Raw genomic sequence first — 20952 nt, forward strand, 5'->3', positions numbered from 1 at the left:
GTAAGAACTCAATGTTATAAATAAATTATTATTATTGCTATGATTCAAGAGAAAACCTACTATTTCACCAAAATTCTAAGAGGAATTTCTTTAGAAGAAAAAAAGTAGTTTTTACAAAAAGAATAATGAGTACAATCTCAATAGCCAAAAGTTTTCTAAGATAAAAAGTCACCTTCAGCCCTGGCTTGGTAGCTTGGTTAGTAAGAGCATCCCTCCAATACACCAAGGTTTTAGGTTAAATCCCTGTTCTGGGTACATAAAGGAATCAATCAATGAATGCATAAATAGATGGAACAAAAATCTGGTCTCTCTCTCTCTTTCTCATTCCCCTCTCTCTCAAAAAAAAAATTTTTAAAGACTCCTTCAGAAATGTGAATTTTCTCATTGTATTCTGTCATTATTCTAGGAGGATCTAGGTAAACATGAGAAAAATTCAAAATATAATCCCAAGAAACAGAAGGGATAGTATCTAGATTATATACATTGTCCCTTAAAACATAAACATCCTACTATTATTTTAATCTGGCACTTCCTAGTGAGTGAGGAAGAACAATCAAGTTGAAAGTCCATGTTCAGATACTAAAAGAACAGAGTCTAATAAATGAGCTGCTAGGAAGAGAAACTTGCCAGACTGTTGATATACATATATAAAGTATAAGTATAAACAGAGAACACTGCAAATCAACATGAAGCAGTCAAGGAAAGCACCAGATCAAGTCACAATGCTAGTAGTCAGGCAAGAATGGCTGATACACAGCAGTGAACATCGATGGCTGTTTGTACCTAGGCTGTATCTTCTTTTTTAAATGGACTCTAGCCCTGGCTGTACAGTTCAATTGCTTAGAGGATTGTCTAATATGCCAAGACTGTAGTTTCTATTCCCAGTCCTCTCTCTCTCTCTCTGTCCCTCTCCCTCTCCCTCTCCCTCTCTCAAAATCAATATATAAAAGAGGTATGTTGAAATTGACTCAACATCACTCCATACATGTGTTCACATTGCCTATTTTCCTGAAGAAACTAATTCTCATTTCCCGAGTTAGTTAGGATTAAATTAACTGCACAATAAGAAGATAATATCCTCTATGGTCTTCTTCTAGATCAGTCCAAACTCTGAAGAACAATTTGAAAGATCCATTCATAGTCTGTCATCAGAGACCAGTGCCTTGCTCCAGAACTTCCTCATGGCATTTTTCACTTCTTCGTTTCGCAGCGTATAAATCAAAGGGTTGAGCAAAGGTGTTCCAAGTGTATAAAATATAGCCACCAACTTATCCACAGAGAAGGTGGTTGCAGGGCGGGTGTATATAAATATGCAAGGACCAAAGAACAAGACTACCACAATGATATGGGAGATGCAGGTGGAGAGAGCTTTTCTCCTCCCTTCAGCACTGTGGTTGCTCAGAGAATGCAAGATGAAAATGTAGGAGAACATCAGCGTGACAAAACTCACTGTACAAATGGCCCCACTGTTGGACACCAGGAGCAGATTGATCATGTAGGTGTCTGTACAAGCAAGCTGCAACAAGGGCTGCAAGTCACAAAAATAGTGATCGATCACATTGGGACCACAGAAAGGTAAACTCAAGGCCAGAAAAATCTGAGCTAAAGAATGCACACACGACCCCATCCAGGCCATAGCCACCAACACACCACAGACCTGTCGACTCATGGTGGTCATGTAGTGCAGGGGCTTACAGATGGCCACATAGCGGTCAACAGCCATGAGTATCAGGATGAAGATCTCCAGACAGCCAAAGAAATGGAATGAAAAGACTTGGATTAGGCACTCACTGAAAGAGATTGTGGCGTCCTTCAAAAGGGTGTCCACTATCATTCTTGGGGCTATGGAAGTAGAGAAGCAGGTATCCGATAAAGTCAAGTGGAAAAGGAAGAAATCCATTGTACTCCCAAGTTCCCGGCTGGTCTTGATAGTAGCCAGAATCAGAAAGTTACCCAGCAATGTCCCCAAATAGAAAAGCAAGAAAGTGACAAACACTATTTTCTTCCTAACAGGATCCTGGGTCAACCCAAGCAGAATGAATTCAGTCACATTGTTATTCAGCTGCATAATTTCATGAATGAGGATGAGGGGTGAGTGTGAAGTTGTTTATCTGCAAAAAAATAAAGGAAGTAATTCATGGTGCAATACGTGATTTTATGACATATCTTAAGAAAAATAAATATTCCTCAACATAGGCATTTTGGTTGTGGTTTCTTAATGTGTCATCTCAGCATTTTGTCTTTGAACTTGTAATGACCACTTCATAGGGCCCTATGAGTCTCAAATAAGCTTGTGAAATTTATATTTTTCTACAGTGCTCTTCAAATACAACTCTTCTCTGGGAGCCTTTGGTGACCACTTTGTGATAAAGGAAATTCTCTCTCCTCTTCTCTAAAAGCTCCTTTTGTAGCTTTTCTTATAATAGTACACACTAAAATTTAGTTATATGTGTGATTCCTCTGGCTCCCTTTTTAAAAATAAGAATCTTTAGAAATTACATTCCTGGGATTTGCTTCTCCATAGTTCCAAACTCAATGTCTTGTACACTGTAGGCACTTCAAGTGTTCTTAAAGTGAACATTCTCTAGCACCTTTTACAATATCACATTTATATGATATGTCAGTACTATTCTGATTACTGAACACATTCAGATCATTAACCTACTGTGACCTTCCATCTATTATGTATGCTAAAGAGATAAACATGATCCCAATGTATAAATCCAGGAAAAATATTCTGAGATCAATTTTTAAATAAGTGAGTTAATCAGCTTCACAAGCTGGAGCAGGTGTTGCACTCTGTATGGCCATGGAAGACTGGGGGACTCTGCCACCCAGAGAAATGATTATGTTACACATTTGACACTTTTTACATGAATCCTTGGCCTTTAAAGAATGCAAGGAGAGCTTTGACAGTGTTCATGTCCTCTGATCCTGATGCAGGGTTTAGTGCATGTCTTTGTGGATGATCACATTCACTTTTCCCAGAGGTGCATTAACACCTTTTGTCATGGGGTTCTCAAAGCAATTTGTCCCAAAAATGGGCAACAATGATCAGATATGAAACAGCATTAGTAAAATAGTGCTTCTTCTAATAACATACCTCAACTTCCCCAGCAAGTTTGGCCAACTTTAGAGTAGCTGGATTTGTCAAAACTATAGCAAACAGATGACATGTTGGGTTGGGAGGTAACAGGAATGAGCTGAAAGGAAAGCAGACAGTGGGGAATAGGTGAGAGAATAGATGAGGGTGGAATACGGAGGGTAGGCATGCCTTCCCATCCTAAAAGTCGCTTTTGTTGCACAGGCCACAGTGAGAATCAGCATTTTCCTCTTCAACTACCCAACCCTCGCTGACTCAGTTCTACTACACTTCTACCTCTGGGAAACTCCCTATACTCATTTCATGTCTATGCAAAATTTACCACTCTCTGCTGGAAAGCTAATAGATTGTATCACAATTCTTCATCCCTCAAAAGCCCAAATTAAAGAACATAAAAACTCCCTCTCATGCACATGACACATTACCTTTCCCTTTCATTGTAGTTTTTCACCTTCACATTGTCATGGTTTCTCTAAACTTTCCACGAGAAGTAGTTATTCAGCCTTTCAGACTGCATCTCAGATGTGTTTTGACTGCAAATTGTGTTCTTATTATATCATTCTAGCAACATGCAAACAGTAATCATTTGAAACTGTGCTATACAACATTCCACTTAAAACTGTCACTCCTTTATTAACCATTTCCCCAGCTTCTAATTAGATATAATCTCTTCTAACGTTTAACACATATAATGAGGATGAATCTTGCTCAGCTATCACACATGAAAAGCATTTGAGAACTTGTCTGCACTCTGCCACCTCAAGTAACTTTAGGACATGGAATTCATTCTTCTCTCCCTACACAAGGATGGCTTATCACTTAATTGGAGCTCATAAAATATTTGTTGAATTCAAAAGATTGTTTTATTCCAAAGCTGATTTTCATTCTAGCTATTTACTACATTAATAGTACACTTCTAAAAACATTACTTTTTCTGTTCATCTCTCAGAGAAAGTAGGTACAGCATAAGACATACAGAAATGTACTTTTAAACCATGTTGGATTAGTTTGTAATGATACATTTCTGAGTTCAAAGATATCAATCTGTCACTTACCTGTGACAACATTCTAAATTGGTGTAAAGTGTTTTTAGCCCTCTTTAGAAGCAGCTTTCCATGATATACAAGGGGTAAAATCCCTTTCTGCATTCCCAAGGGAAAATTTTAAGGCATAATGACATACAATATTAGCATCCTGGAGAGTGGCATTCCCTAGAGTCCCCTTCCTTCACTGATCAGAAACATCCCACAGGTTGTAGTAAACTTAACTGGGGTTTATCTATTTAGACTACAGAAGAGGAAATCAACCCTCCTCAACCTCAGTAACCAAATGCAAACAATGTTTGTGAGGTATTAGGTGCCTCAGGATGACCAAACATATCAGGCGATAGGAGCCCAATACAAAGGATGATTGAAGGTGATAAAGAAAAAACAGGAAGAAGAAATAGAAGTGTCTTTGGTAGAAGAGGAAGTACATCAGCAAGAAACTACTTTGCTCCCATCCAGGGCCCTAAGATGACCTTCCAGCATTTGGAGAAAAAACGTTTCTATTTCCTCTCATTTATTTGCAAGTACAATCCAAGGAAGGCAGTGTGGTGCCTGAAACCTGAGGTTCAATTCTTACCCAATTTATCTGTATCATATTTGGAGAAAAAATTTGCACACTAAAATAGGCAGGTGTTCTGTGAAGGAAGAAAGTCTTTGAAGCAGACTTTCCCTTATATATTAAATATTATTAAAATATTTGAGCTAGAAATTTAAATCTGAGTTATGTGATTATGATCCTATTAATAAGAAACATATTTATAAAAATGTTTCCATCTAAGTCCACATACCTATATTAATTGTGACTTGTGGATGTTCAGAGAGGCAGGACAGTAAAGCACCTTAGAATATTGCGTGATATCCTAAAGTTCTGTGCTCCCCAGAATTTAGCCTGGGCTCAAAAGCCTACCAAGTAAAACAAGATCTTCTTTTTGGAAAATAATCATGAGATGTATCATCTCTACTCTCTTACTGATTTGTTGCAGACCTCCATAAACAGATGAACCTCCAGAATCTTGAGTCTGCATGTCCTTCAGCAGACAAGAAATTCCTTAAAAGTGAACAGCTCAAAAAGATGTCCTGATTAAAGATAGAATTACCTTAATCATGTTTTGTAACTTAATAATTCAATACGAAGATTGGCAGGATAGGGTGAGTAGAGGAATAAGTGAGCACAGAGGATTATTAGGGCAGTGAAACTGCTCTGTAGAATACTATCATGATGGATTCATGTCATTATACATCTGTTCAAACTCACAGAATGCACACCACCAAGAGAGAACCGTAAGGTGAACTGTGGACTTGGGTGATTACCATGTGCCAATGTAGGTTCACCAAGGGTAACAAATGCAGTGCTCTGGTAGAGGACATTGATAAAGGGGGGAGGCTGTACATGTGTATATGAGGCTACGTATACACAAGGTATATGGGAATTCTCTGTACCTTCCACTCACTGTTGCTACGAAACAAAAAAAATGCTCTAAATAATGTCTTTAATTTTTAAAAAAATCCAATGTGACTTGTTAGCTGATGTATAGACTTTTACATACATGTGCCAAGTGTCTCTCTGAGGTGTAACTCCTTGGGTTCATGAGCTATATTGAGGCAATGATGGTGATGTATTGTTCAGATCATTCTTAGTTACAGACAGCTGGACTGTAGCCCTGCCTTTGGTTCACAAAGCAGGGAAGGAAAAGTATATTCCCTGTGGTACATGGCCAACTGTAATCACTATCTCCTTCCAACATGGACTCATGGTCTCCAAGGCTGATGCAATGCTTTAATTATTTAGAATGCTTGGTGCCAAAACTACTTCAACAATAATGGGAACTTTTTTTTTAATCAACTCTCCAGTGATACCTTCTTATAGCAATCCAAGATTTTTTGGCAAGCTTTGGTGCTGAATCTTCCTATTGAACTACTGAAAATGGCTCCTACTTGCAGACACAATTCCCCAACATAGTGAATTGTCTGAAGATACTACATCAGCCACCTTGAATGGCATCTCTGGGTCCAGTGACCTGCCCTGGTATGAACCATGTCTGAGCACTCTTTCCTTTCTCCGCGTTATTGAGTTCATGCCAGCTCTCTGCCTTTACACAAAATATCTTCCTGAGATCCCTCTCCTCACCTTCCTGTCATTCAGAGCACTGGCCCAGCACCGCTGTTTACATACATGGCATTTAAGGTCACCCTTTTAGTGTATGAACAACTGTTTCTCAAATATGAATATCTTGTAAAAGATTTTAAAAAATCATTCTGAGAAGTTCAGCTTCAGCTTGATATTCAGCCCAAATGATTTATCAGCCCAAATGATTTATCAGTGTAAACTTCAGTGTTTGAAAGGCTGAAGAGCTCAATGCCATTCCAGGGTCATTTCTGGTATTTCTGCCCATCAGGGATATGACAGCTTAGGTTACTGTCACATCCAATCAGCAAAATGTTTCTGTTTACAAATCAGTCATGCATTCAGATTCATTGCTAATATATGAACATTTATTCTCAAATATTAGTGAACAATGTAGTCATGACTTAGAGAGAATGTCTCCTTATTTGTTTTATTATTTTCACTTTGGTTCCTTTTGCATATGAAACATGAAGCAGATGGACACTCATATCAATAATGGTAATACTAACTTCTTTTCCAAAATGTGAACTCAGACACAAGGACCACAGCTCAGCTGCAAATAACAGTAAATCACCTCAGGAACAACCACAAATAAAGTCACAAAATAAAATGAATTGCACCACTTTTTCTTCATTCATTTTTTTAAACTAACACACATTATTGATAAAGAATGGAACCCTATCTCTGTTGCTTGCCTCAAACTAATTAATTATATGAATAGGGTTTGCACAGCTCTGTACTAGTAATTGTGGGTATGAATGCACATACACATATAATCCCTTTTTGTTTTTTATTTTTTTTTATTTTTTATTTTATTGTTGTTTAAGTACAGTGGTCTGCATTTTCACCCCACCTCTCCTCCTCACCCCAGCCATCCCCACCTCACTCCCCTGATTTCACCACCCCTTGCATTTGTCCATGTGTCCCTTATCATTGTTCCTGAAAACCCTTCACCCTTTCCCCCCCATTATTCCCTCCCATCTCCCCTCTGTTTACTGTCTACTTATTCTTAATTTCAATGTCTCTGGTTATATTTTGCTTGCTTCTTTGTTTTGTTGATTAGGTTCCACTTCAAGGTGAGATCATATGGTATTTGTCTTAAAGTATGTTTTAAAATTTTAATATTTCACTTTTTGTTTGTTTTGGACAGTTGTAGAAAATAATGGCCATTGGAAGGGGTTTTGGTGAATTCTTCCAGTAAGATGTTGAAGAAAGTTTCCAGGATAGGGCAGGAAGGGTGAGAAGAGAAAACAAAGTTAAGTGCAGGATACTGGACCAAGTTAAAAAAATATACAGTCTTTGAACAGAAGGAAAATAAGCTCTTCCTGAAACCACCTGGGGATGGTGGACACTCTAGGTACCACTTCTGTTGCCTACAAAGATTTTCAAAATTCTCTTTTTGATTACTTCCCAGCAGACCATGCTAGAGCAGAAATAACCTAGTGTTCACAGCTACTGGGGTAAGACTGAAGAACTAACAACTGCCAAGATTTCTACTCGTGCTGAGTGGCATCAGGGAAAGGTGCTAGCACACTGAGTATGTAGGAAGGTTACTGTCATATCAGTGCGGTGTGGAAAGTTAACTCGTCCTGGGTAATATTGGGAATCAGGTTGCAGAGAAGATCCAGAAAAATGGCATTAAAGCTCCCCCTGATGTCTAGGAATCCATGATGAAATGTGTTCTCAGATTAGAATGGACTTTGGCTGGATTTCAAGTCATCATGAGTTTGCTCTTTTGTCATTTTGGAATTGGCATTGGCAAACTCTAATCTGGGGGTCTATGGATTCTTGGAACAGAAGCAAATGCTTTTTCTCAGTTATTTGGGCACTTCTGCTTCCATCCCAGTTGTGAAAAGTGGCAAAACCAACTAGCTGTATGGATGTAAACTCAAGTATTTTAAAGATGTCACTCTACTGTCTCCTAGTTTACACTGTTTCTGGTGAGAATTCTGCTGTAATTTTTTATCTTTATTTCCCTGTGCACCAGTGCCTTTTCTCTTTAGCTCCTTTTAACAATTTGCTGCTGCTTTTGATCAATTTATTATAATTTACCTTTTATTGTAATTTCCATGATTTTTATGCTTGGGATTTGTTAGATTCTTGGGTTTATGCATATACAGCTTTTATTAAACTTGAGGGAAACTTGCCCTGGCTGTTGTAGCTCAGTGGATTGAGCATGGGGGGCAAACTAAAAGGTCGCTGTTTCCATTCCCAGTCAGGGCACATGCCTGGGTTGCAGGCTGGGTCCCCAGTGGGGACCACCTGAGAGGCAACCACACATTGATTTTTCTCTCCCCGTCTTTCTCCCTCCCTTCCCCTCTAAAAATAAATCAATAAACTTCATAATTAATTAATTAATTAATTGGGGGGGATTGGCTGATATTTCTTTTAGTATTTTTTTCCCTGTCTTTCCTCCCATTCATTCTATTCTTTGACAATTTCCAAATCAAGTAAAGGAACAGCCACACAATCTCATCCTTGCCCAGGTTGGGGCATCCTGGTTCACGGTCATTTCTATAGCTCTCCAACCCTTTTATTATTTTGACCTTCATTATTATTCTTCCCACAAGGTGTTGCTTTAGTCAAATAACAAACTAGTCACAGCTCTGAGTTTCACCTCATCATAGAAGATATTGTAGATTTGCTTGTCTTCAGGAAATATTAATGTATACATTTTTAACCAAGCTGTGCTTCATCCTTTGATTCTAGTCTATTTATTCCATTATGTTTCTCTTATCTTTTCTAATCAAGACCCTTATCTAAAATATAAGATCTGGGATCTCTATTATTTAATAATGAGAAGGAAATTCCTGAAGCTTTCTGAGTTATCATTTAGTCACAAATAAACATTTTTCTCACTCTATAATAAATTTGAAGGAATAACAAGAGATAAGAATTTAGGTTTTATTTTGAGTGTCTCGGTTACTTGAGAATCATTTTCACTTAAGTATAATCTTCATAAGACCAGATTCAAATGCTCTCAAAACAGAACTGTAAGAAATTAGGAAAATTCTTCATTTGAAAGAAGTATGAAACTAAATAGGTATTTCTGAATATGGCATTGAGAGCTCTGAAAAATGTCCCATTTGGGACTAAAATATTTATTATGCCACTGCTTACCTGAACCAGAACTATTGGGACTCTTTGGTGCAATATAATATTTTGTCTTCAGCTGATGGAAATGCTTCACATACTTATGAGTTTATTGTGTCTCTTTCTCAATAGTCCATATGACTAGGAGTAATACTTTCTGGTGCCAACTTGATGGTAATTATAAACCTCGGTACTGAAATGGCATGACAGTACTTGATTATGAGATTATGAAGTTGAAGTGGAGTTGGTGGGGGATGTGAATTATGCACATGGATTAGGTTGTCTTCCATATGAAAAAAACACATTTTTAAAATATTCTCCTGTAAAACTAAAAGACCAAATTTGAGAAGTACTAGGCCTCACTTTTAATACCAGTTTCTTCTCCAAAAATCTGAATTTTGACTTTTGAGATACTATAGAAACAAACAACAAAAACAAAACTTCTTTCTTGATACCCAAATAAACATAAGAGCCAAGGAAAATTATTTGCTTGCAAATGTTCATACCCCCAAAAGTAATGCTCAGGAAATAAGAAAGATAAAGCTCTTTCTCTCCCAACTGGACAAGATTTCTGCTTTCCTTTCTCCTTTTCTCTCTCTTCATCATGCATGTTTCTCTGTCCTCCCTCCTTTCCTGACCTTCACTTATTTCTGCTGCCAAACCCTCTACTGCCTCTTCCTTTCCTTTGTGAGGAGCAGTGGAAAGACCCCAAAGAGCAATTGACTCACTGACAGCACTGTCTTGTCCAAATATCACAGTCCTCCCTCCCTTCACCATGCACAGAATTAATTTTGAGAGGTTTTCCAGGGACAGTGTAGGTTTTCACTTCTGTTTCCAGTTTTTATCAGAGTTGGAGGGTTCATCAGTGTAGACACCCCCAGTGAAGGAGGCTCAGGCACAGATTTCCAGAGGAGTAATTTCTCAGAACATCTTTTCTAATCATCAGCTTGTCTATATGGCACCCTTGAGTCTGTAAGTGTCCATGCCCTAGGGATTAACTCTGATGACTGCATTTATAGGAATGAAATGTAGGGGAAAAATATGGTGCGTATACACACATGCAAGCACATGCACTTATTCTGTCATTTGTCAGTACTTTTCTTTCCAAAGAAAAAAATGTATAGGAAGCTAAATTACCTAATGAGTATGACCAAATGTTGATAGAATTTAAGCAAGGGTCATCCTAGGTTGTTCAAAATGATTATGGACTTTAAGTGATACCATATTCTAATGCAATCCTCTCAGATTTCTTGTTTATTTCTCCCAAAGAATATTTTACCTTTCCTGCCCATGAAACAAAAATAAGATATTAAGGAAGCATACATTGGAGTCCCTGTATAGTATTTATTAACTGAAGTCATACTTTGATACACCATAAGTTTTTCATGGCATTTTTAACCTAGGCATTCCTCGGTGTATAGATTAGAGGGTTGAGCAAGGGTGTCCCAATTGTGTAAAATACAGCCACCATCTTGTCTACTGGAAACGTGGTTGGTGGGCATGTATATATGAATACACATGGACAGAAAAATATGACAACCACAATAAAGTGGGATGTGCATGTAGAAAGGGCTTTTCACCTTCCTTCTATGTTGGGGTTTCTCAGAGAGTACAAGATGACAACATAGGAGATAAGCAGGATTATAAAACTCACCATGCAAATGGCCCCACTATTAGAGACAACTAGCAAATTGATCACATATGTGTCCACACAGACAAGTTTCAACAAGGGCTGCAAGTCACAAAAATAGTGGTCAACCACATCAGGGTTGACCCACAAAAGGGCAATTGCAAAGCCAGGAAAATCTGTGCTGAAGAGTGGATACAAGATCCCACCCAGGCCAGAATCACCAACACACCAGAGACTTGCTGGCTCATGACGATTCAGTATTGCAAGGGCTTGCAAATGGCAATGCAGCAATCAAAGGTCATGAGGATGAGCACAAAGATCTCCATGCACCCCAAAAAAATGGACTGTGAAGACCTGAGTCATGCACTCACTGTAGGAAATGGTCTTCTTCTGAGAAAGGGCATTCACAATCAATCTGAGGGCTGTGGTTGTACAGAGGCAGGCATCAGCAAAGGACAGATAGAACAGAAAGAAGTACGTAGAACTCCTAAGGGTCTGGTTTGTTTTAATAATCACTACAATGAGAAAGCTCACTGACAGTGTTGTAAGGTAAAGGATCAAAAAGACCACAAATATTGCTTTGATCAATAATAGAGATCAAATATAGAGATGATCTCCCTAAAAACTGCTGTTGTTAATCAAAAACTTATAAGAGTTAAAATTATAGACAGATGTTGGACAACCATGAAAGACAGTACATATAATTCTCCTTTCTTTTATTTTCAATAAGCGAAGAGAAGTTTTGGGGACATAAGACACGAAGTTAGCTCCTGAAAAGATATACACATTAGATCAGACCAACACTTTTGGAGGTTTTATCACTGAACTAACTCATTCATGTTGCCTAATACTCCTGCACTTTCCTAACTCCCTGATCTGGGGGGACATCACAGTAGTGGAGAATGTAAATTTCTCCTCTTTAATTCTTACTTTTACCTCTTGAAATTTTAAACCAGTTCAAATATATTTGATACTATAAGTCTCCCCTTTTTTCCAACACACAAGCAAGCAAAATATAATCAGAGACATTGAAATTAAGAACAAACTCACAGTAACCAGTGGGGAGGGGGGAGGAGTTAATGGGCGTAAGGGGGATAGGGTTGTCAGGAACATGTACAAAGGACTCATGGAAAAAAACAAAGAGGGGTATGATCAAGGGTGGGGAGCGGGGTGGCTGGGATGAGGGGGAGTAGTTGGGGGAGAAATGGAGACAACAGTACTTGAACAACAATAAAAAAATAATAAAGGAAGGATGGAAAGAAGGATGGGAAAAAGGAAGGAATGAACAAAGGAGAGAAGGAAGTTTTTTGAAGTATGGCTAAGTTAACATTAGAGTGGGGTACTGCTAAATAGCCTCTGTCTCTAACATTCACCATCCATATCACATAAAACTTCAAACTTATTTCATGTAGATTTCATGTATACCTTCTAGGATCATATAGATCCTAGAAAAGAGACATCCTGAGCCCTCCAAGAAAGACATGAATTGAAACCTTCATTATCTGGTCTAACTCCAGAATCAAGTTCTGTATGCTTCATGGTGAAGCAAATATCAAAGCAGAAAATAGATACCTAAATGAATGAGTGTTGAAGAGGCAAGAGTAGAGAATGAGTGAAGTGAGTACAGGAGAGAGGAGAGATTGAGAGTGAGCAGAACCAAGGAAAAAAGAGTAAGAGAGTAGCATACAGAAAGACAGAGAGGGGAGGGAGCAAAAGAAAATATCAGGGAAGATATTTTCATGCAAGATTTCATCATAGAACTTGCTTTCTGTCTCTATGACTTACTGCAATATCAGTGCCCCAACACAAGAAAGAGTGTGTAGTTATGAATCATGGACAAGGATTCTTGAAAACCCAGGTGTGGAGAAAGAACAGCCCTATCCTGTTTTCATTCTAAATCACTTCAAGTGAGGGGTCCTTCAAGACAGAAATTTCTGCCAATCTGGCCTCAAATCCGTCTACAGTTACTGGACCATCAGGGAGTAGAGATGCTATTGAGAGTGCTGAAGCCAGGAAAGACTTAGGGATCCTTGACCACTCTAACTCTTTACTGCAGAAACTACATTCAGCATCTCCATCATGTCTTGGAATACACATTGAGTGTACATTCCAACAAATCAGTCTCACCTTTCATTACAAACTACCATTACTCTGTTCCACACATTCTTCATGGCATTTTTCACTTCCTTATTCCTGATGGTATAAATCAAAGGATTAAGCAAAGGGGTTAGGATGGTGTAAAATATTGTCACCATTTTGTCAAAGGAGAAAGTGGATGGAGGCCTAGCATATGTGAATATGCAGGGGACAAAGAACAAAACCACAACAGTAATGTGAGATCCACAAGTAGAGAGAGCTTTCAACCGCCCTTCAGTACTGTGGGTTCTCAGAGAGCACAGGATGACGCCATAGGAGACAAGCAACAAAGAGAAGATTATGATGCACATAAACCCACTGTTGGCCACCACCAAAAGGCCAAACACATGAGTGTCAGTGCAGGCCAGCTCTAGTAAAGGGTACAAGTCACACATAAAATGGTCGATGACATTGGGGCCACAGAAGGGCAGCTGTAAAGCAAAGAGAATTTGTATTATGGAATGCAGGAAGCCCCCTGTCCAGGCCACCCCCACCAGAATGCCACAGAGCCTCCAGTTCATGATAGAAGAGTAATGCAAAGGCCTGCAGATGGCCACATAGCGGTCATAGGCCATGACTGTGAGGACAATAACCTCTGCTCCAGCAAAGAAGTGTCCAGCAAAGAGCTGGGTCATACAGCCCTCAAAGGAGATGGTCTTCCTCTCATAGAGAGAGTCCACAATCATCTTCGGTGCAATGGCAGTGGAGAAGCAGGCATCCAGGAAGGACAAGAAAACCAAGAAGAAGTACATAGGGGAGCCCAGGAGTGCTGGGCTGTTGCTGATGGTCACCACAATTAGCAAGTTGCCCCCAAGAGTTGCCATGTAGCTGAACAAAAATATAACAAATACTATTTTTTGAACGTTTGCATTCTGTGAAAGTCCCAAGAGGATGAACTCAGTTACAAAGCTTTGGTTTTGCATGATTACCAATGAAAAGCTAAATCCTGCCGGACTAAGCATACAAAATCTGCAATAATGAGAAAAAGAAAAATTCACTTGGGACCAGTTTGTGACACCATTTATCAGAGTCATCGACCAGTTGGTGCATCCATGTGAAAAGCTGATTACATGCTTCTGTTGTAAATGAGAACAGAAAATTAGAAATTTGTTGAAGGCTGTAATGGGAGGTCAGGCAGAAGTCAGGAGGAGATGAATTCTTCAATACTTTAAATTGGCCAGAGTTTATGTATAGGAAAAGTATTCATATACAGTAGAGAAGAGACATATTTTTAATCTCCACTGCCAAAGCAGATCACTTAGTAGTGGTATCCTGGAGTGAATTGCTGAGGAGGGTTCTGAAGTCACATCCACATTGATGACAAAGAACTTATAATTTATTGGTCATTCCTGCCAATAGTATGGAAAGGGAATGGGGTGACTCACATGTCACCACTTACCAGGAGATGACCTTATCTACAAAGAGAAGAAGAAATAACCCCTAGTTTAAGAATCATTTGAAAATCATCGCTACTTATCCAATTGTTTTTAACTCTGAACTGAATTGGGCCTTTAAGATGAATACAGAAAGCAGACTGACAGCAATCACAGGGGAGGTGGGTTAGGGGACTGGATGAAAAGGTGAAAGGATTAAGAAAAACAACTCATGGACAGACGATAGTATGGTGATTACCAGAGGGAAGGAGAGGTGGGCACAGGGGGTATGTAGAAAAGCTAAAGGGTGAATAAATGGTGATAGAAGGAGGCTTGACTTTTGATGAAGAACATACAGGTGATGTATTATAGAATTGTACACTTTTTTCTTTTTTTAATGTTTTATTTATTTATTTTTAGAGAGGGAAGGGAGGGAGATAGAGAGAGAGAGAGAGAGAGAGAGAAACATCAATGTGCGGTTGCTGGGGGTTATGGCCTGCAACCCAGGAATGTACCCTGGCTGGGAATCGAACCTGGGACACTTTGGTTCCCAGCCCATGCTATAGAATTGTACACTTGATGTCTGTATAATTTTGTTAACCACTGTCACCCCAATAAATTCACTAAAAAAAAAACAATGAAAGATGAATTAATTCATTCTCTATAAAAAAATAAAAGCTGTATGGAAATGTGCCTAGCTCTACACTAACATGTAACAAGTATGTACATGCTGAGTTGGGTTCTTTCTTCATTCATCATTTAAAATAAGAATGGTTGTGCCCTGCCTGGCATAGTTCAGTGGATTTAGCGTGGGCTGAGAACCAAATTGTTGCAGGTTCAATGCCCAGTCAGGGTACATGCCTGGGTTTCAGGCCATGACCCCCAGCAACCACACATTGATGTTTCTCTCTCTCTCTATCTCCATCCCTTTCCTGTCTAAAAATAAAAATAAAATCTTAAAAATAAATACTTATCACTTTCCCAACTACATATTTAAAAAAAAAATAAGAATAGTTGTTTGGAAAGAAAATACCTACTTAAGGGTATTGTCAGCATGACCAAGTTAACTAATGTAAAGAAATTTGCTGTTCAAGAAATAGTCCTAGGAAACAATTCATGTTATATGTTATTGTCCCTATTTTCCTGAAAGGCAATCCATGCTTAAAGAGAAAATGTCAAATAACATGCTGGGTCTAGAATTTAAACACAGAATGCCAGCTCCAACATTTAAGTATTTCTAATGGATCAAGACAGAAAGGAGCAGAGCTGGCCCTTCTGCTGTCTTCATACACCTGTGGAAATCAAAGTCTTCTAATTCTTTTGGTCATGATTGAAGGAGGCCCTTTGATCACACAGAGCAAATGATGTACATTCAGAAAGTAATAGTCCAATTCTTACAGATACAAATTGCCAACAACCACATAGGTGAGGAATAGAAACAGTATGTTGAGTATAGCTAGAGTCTTGAGAGTTTTTAAAAATATTTACTAATTATTTATACTATGTGGCCCTATCTGATATTGTACAACTTGTCATTTATATGACTTTATTGTAAACTAAGTATGTTCATGTATAACTTACGTGCTCATCCCACAGGATTATGGTGAGTGTCAAATTGGCAAAATGCAAAACTTGCTTATGACAAGTGCCCTCACCAATTTTAGTCACTATTCTCTCATGTAGCAAGACAGCACCTCATCCATAAGTCTTCCAGATAGTTACTCCAACTATTGACTGTTTTCCATAGCTAGACATCAGTTTTAAAGAATGGTTGTGTCCTCATCTGTACATAAAACAGAAACTTATTTCTGAAATGTGTGTGTGCATATACATATAACCTGTGTGTTAAATCAATAAATAAAATAATAATGAGACTTACTGTGACAATTAAAAATAAGCTGGTCTTTGGGAAAACCATTCAAAGCTAAAAAAAAAACAATTTACAATGAAGATACAATTGTTTACTGTTAATATATGTCTTCATGCTTACTTTAAAAAAACCATTTCCACTACATTTCCAAGGTACTAGACATTCTTATAAACATTCTGTACTGTGAACACCATATTCAGCTAGAAATTATCACCCAGAAAACAAGAGTATAAAGCAAAAGCTGGAAGGTCATTATATCAGTCAACAACCATTTGTTAAAAAAATAAAAGATACCAATGTATGATCCAGCAGTTATCAGCTTGTCAGCAATGAACATAGTGGGCATGTATTCTTTCAAATTAGTGTTTCAGTTTTTTTCAGATAAATTCCAGAAACAGAATCACTGGGTCATAAGGCAATTACATTATTAATTTTTGAGGTAACTCCATAGTGTTTTCCACAGTGGTTGTGCCAATCTGCATTCCCACCAACAGTGCATCAGGGTTCCCTTTTCTCCACATCCTCACCCTCACTAAAGGTACATTTATACAATAGAATACTACTGGGCTGTAAAAAAGAAGAAAATCTTACCCTCTGCGACAATATGGCTGGACCTGAAGAGCATTATGCTGACTGAAGTAAGCCAGTCAGAGAAAGACAAGTACCATATGATCTCAGTCATATGTGGAATCTAATGAACAAAATGAATGAACAAACAAAATAGAGACAGACTCATAAATAAAAAGAACAGGCTGACTGCTGTTGAGGGTGAGGGCTGCTAGGCAGAAGAAGTGAGGGGACTGAGCAAAAAAGAAAAAGAAAAGACAGAACATTTATGACCACAGACAACAATGTGGTGATTTTCAGGGAGAGGAAAGGGGGCGTGGGGTGGAAGAGGGTATATGGGGAGATAAATAGCAACAGGCAGAAATGAGACTTGGGGTGCTGAACCCACAATACAGTGTACAGGTGATGTGTTGTTGAATTGTGTGCCTGAAAATTGTATAATTTTGTTAACCAGTGTCACCCCAATCAATTCAATAAAAAGGAAGAAAATTATATTAATTCTAAAATTGCAATCAAATTACTTGATATCATGTAATCCTTCTGGAAATGTTTTAACAAATACTTCCATGATTGTTAGCTTGTTTCTATTCCATTTATTAGAACCCAGTCTTAAAAAATTTTCTAATGGTGAAATGAGGTAGTGTAAGTTCTGTAATTGTAGATGATAAATGTCTTTTATAACAGTAAAACTTTAGAAATATATAAAATGTTCAATAATAGGAAGATGTTTCTGCAAATCAGAGTACTACAAATAAAGATGCTATGAATACTAAATAATACAAGGACATAAATGATGAGGCATGTTTACAATATGTCAAATGAGAAAATTAAAATTGTAATAATTCTGCTTCTTTGCACAGACATTTTAATATAATTTTAAATTTTAGAAGAGAACATATGGTAGACTTACTTTTGGTACATAGAGTTAACATTAAGGGTCAAGCTTAAGCCCTGACTAGTATAGCTCAGTGGGTTGAGTGTTGTCCTGAAAACCAAAAACACTCAAGTTTAAAACCCACAACACCATATTATCTTCTATCTAAACAGTTAAAAACAAAGGAGATGGGTTTTGAATATAATGTTATTATCTCCAGTATAGTTAATTTGCACAAGTGGAACTAACATGCTAACATACATAGAATCTTACACTAAAAATCGTAAACTAACATAAACCTTCCATAAATAGCCAGATCATTGGCCCAGCCCTTCCCAATCTCTATACTCACTTTGACATCAATTTGTAGTTCATACAGTCCTGTAGGAAGCAGCTGATTCTGTTCATATTTTCCCTAGAAGATTCTAAGGTCTTTCCTTTCTTCATAGCCATGAATTTTAATATACTGGAGCAGCACCAGATTGTGCATGGCCCCTTCCAGCCATGGACTGTGGGCTTTAGTCCACTTCATGGGGCTGTGGCCTTGGGAATGTGCCCCCACCCCGATTCTCCCCAGCATACACTATTTCTTTCTCATCCATTTTCTCAGCAAACTGATGGTAGCATCCGTTGTTCAAAAAACAATAGAAATTCCTGTTTCAACTGCAAAGTACATATAGTATTTGAAAGTATATGAAAAATAGTAGTAAGGTTGTCATAAGCAGTACTTTGTAATTATATTTCAAGTGGTGAATTTTAGATGCATTTATATATACCTGTATGTGCATATCAGTCACATTAGCATGAAATTTTCAAAGTAAATATAATTATTAAAAATTAAAAGAATAGAGTAAAGCCCTATTGAAACTACTGTCTTAATTAAGTTCCCTAAATCCAGTGTATTCTTTACTTTAGCAATAAAAGATTTATTCTCTATCTAGCTAATCCTGTTCTTTTTTGACTATTTGGGAAATGTTTTCTTCAGATTTCAGAGCACTCTCTCCCCTCTCCATAATAATCTGCTGCCCTGGCTGGCATAGCTCAGTGGATTGAGTGTGGGCTGGGAACCAAAGTGTCCCAGGTTCAATTCCCAGCCAGATTACATGCCTGGGTTGCAGGCCATAACCCCCAGCAACCGCACATTGATGTTTCTCTCTCTCTCTCTATCTCCCTCCCTTCCCTCTCTAAAAATAAATAAATAAAATCTTTAAAAATAATAATAATAATCTGCTGATGTTTCTAAATATCTCAACTTGTAAACCATTACTGATTCTGGAATTTGAAAAAAAATAAGCTTTCTCTGTGTTCTCCTATGTCCTTCCTGACAGATGCCTGAAACGTATTTTTTTTCTGTTGCCCTAGCGATTTAGTTCATTTTAAGAAAGAGGCAAAGCCAAAACCACTAGCACTAAACCATTTTAAGTTTAGCCATGTAACTATTCCTGAAGAGTTCTGATGCAGAAATCTGAGGCTACTTATGACATCAAATGCACTAGGGGAAATTAAGTAAACATAATTAAATTGAAAGATTCTGCTCTGTGACTTAAGTGAGACACTCTTTCCTACCCTTAATGAATGGCTGTGTGCCTTTGCTGGGGATTTAGTACTAGGAATATTAGTGCAATATTATATCAATAATTGTGAAAGGTAAATAGCAGTTGAATTATCATGCTCCTACAACATGATTCTTTATGCAGCTTCTGAAAATGCCACTTTTTAATTGAAAACACCAGGATGGGAATATTCAAAACTATACCAGGACATTCATCCTCATATGAAAGATAATTGAGAATACAACTAAAAAGAATAAATTAAATGCTGTTAGAAAGTCAAGACAGAAATATGCACTTGTTGCATTTCTAAGGTATATGGATTTAACCTAAAGGTGAAAAACTGAAGACAGGTCTGATTTCATTAGATTTGAGTTAATAGGACCTCCTAAACTTCCAAAAACAGTTTGCATTCTGACAGCTGCTATTTATTGAGCATAGACAGTATTATGTGTCAAGCACTCTAATGACTCCACATGTATTATTGGTTTCTTAGCCCTCTGAACTTGGTGATATAACCCCCATCAAAAATAAAGATTCTGAGAGCCAGAAAGGTTATGTAACCAGTCCAAGTGTGTACAGTTAAATGATAGACTCATATGTTGCATTAAACCTCATACCTGGACCATGACACCCTACTTTTAAGTACAGCATCACAACTTCACATTTTCTCTAAAAAAGAAAAACTGTGAATTATAGATCTCACCATGTGTGAGTTCCTTGAAAGTGCTGGTGATGGCCATCTCTATTCTCTATAAATAAAAGTCCATTCAGCAACTGGGAAAGAATGTGAATCTTTTTTCCAAGTGTCACTTTTACATCTGAGAGAGAGGAAGAACATCTCTGGCAGACAAACTAGAGAATGTTCCCTGCTGCCTCAAGCACCATCTTCAACATGATCTCAGGGAAAACAATCAATAAAGAGGCAAAGTTTCTTCCTTGATTTCCAATTGGTATTTAAAGAGGTTTCTCCGAGAGTTCATCAACCTTTAGAATTGCCTCTGAGTTACTGGCAGGGTTTGGAAATTGGAAATCAGGGAAGCTAAAACAGTTAAAAGAAGAACATGGCCTCCAAAATAAGAGGAGAAAGCCTTAAGGACAATCTTGAAAATGTGACTAGTGATCAATTCTATGTTTGAATATTTTCACACCATGCTAGTGAGGTGAATTGTGAAGTGGGAAGACTAGAGGAGGTGGAATCTAAAAGACTTGCCTTTATTGTGTAGCTAGATTGAGGCTCACCTTTTTCTGTAAAATATGGAGTTAAGATCCAATAAAACTTGTTTCTACATTCAGAGAGTTAAAACGTATAAAGAACAAACTGCTTCATAGTTGGCCTTGAACAATAGTAGCTCACTCCCTTCACTTAACATTTTCACTGAATTAAAAGTCCAAATTAAACTAAAGTACCCTTATATAATAGATCCAAACAACATTTATCTTATTAATTTTTAGCAGTAAACATACTTGCTTCCTCACATGCTGTGTTAAGTATCAAAAATAATCAAATGACAGTGGATCCTCATGAGAAAATTTTGATGCTGAGTGCAAAAGGACTTCTTAACATTCTTTAAAACTATCCCCA

General features: G+C 37.8%; 2 protein-coding genes and 1 pseudogene across 2 annotated transcripts; all 3 read right to left on the reverse strand.

Moving 5' to 3' along the window:
- Nucleotides 1-1135: 1135 nt before the first annotated feature.
- LOC123832473 (olfactory receptor 4C16-like) lies at nucleotides 1136-2068 on the reverse strand. The gene has a single exon (XM_045860118.1). It carries the CDS (start codon nucleotides 2066-2068, stop codon nucleotides 1136-1138), a length of 933 nt encoding a protein of 310 aa, XP_045716074.1.
- An 8656-nt stretch (nucleotides 2069-10724) lies between these two features.
- Nucleotides 10725-12536, reverse strand: LOC123832452 (annotated as a pseudogene).
- A 584-nt stretch (nucleotides 12537-13120) lies between these two features.
- On the reverse strand, nucleotides 13121-14056 carry LOC123832459 (olfactory receptor 4C15-like). Its single transcript, XM_045860104.1, has one exon. It carries the CDS (start codon nucleotides 14054-14056, stop codon nucleotides 13121-13123), a length of 936 nt encoding a protein of 311 aa, XP_045716060.1.
- Nucleotides 14057-20952: the final 6896 nt, after the last annotated feature.

Source organism: Phyllostomus hastatus, unplaced genomic scaffold (genome assembly GCF_019186645.2).
Source record: "Phyllostomus hastatus isolate PE091 unplaced genomic scaffold, TTU_PhHast_1.1 phas_scaffold_190, whole genome shotgun sequence".
NCBI classification, from domain to species: Eukaryota; Metazoa; Chordata; class Mammalia; order Chiroptera; family Phyllostomidae; genus Phyllostomus; species Phyllostomus hastatus.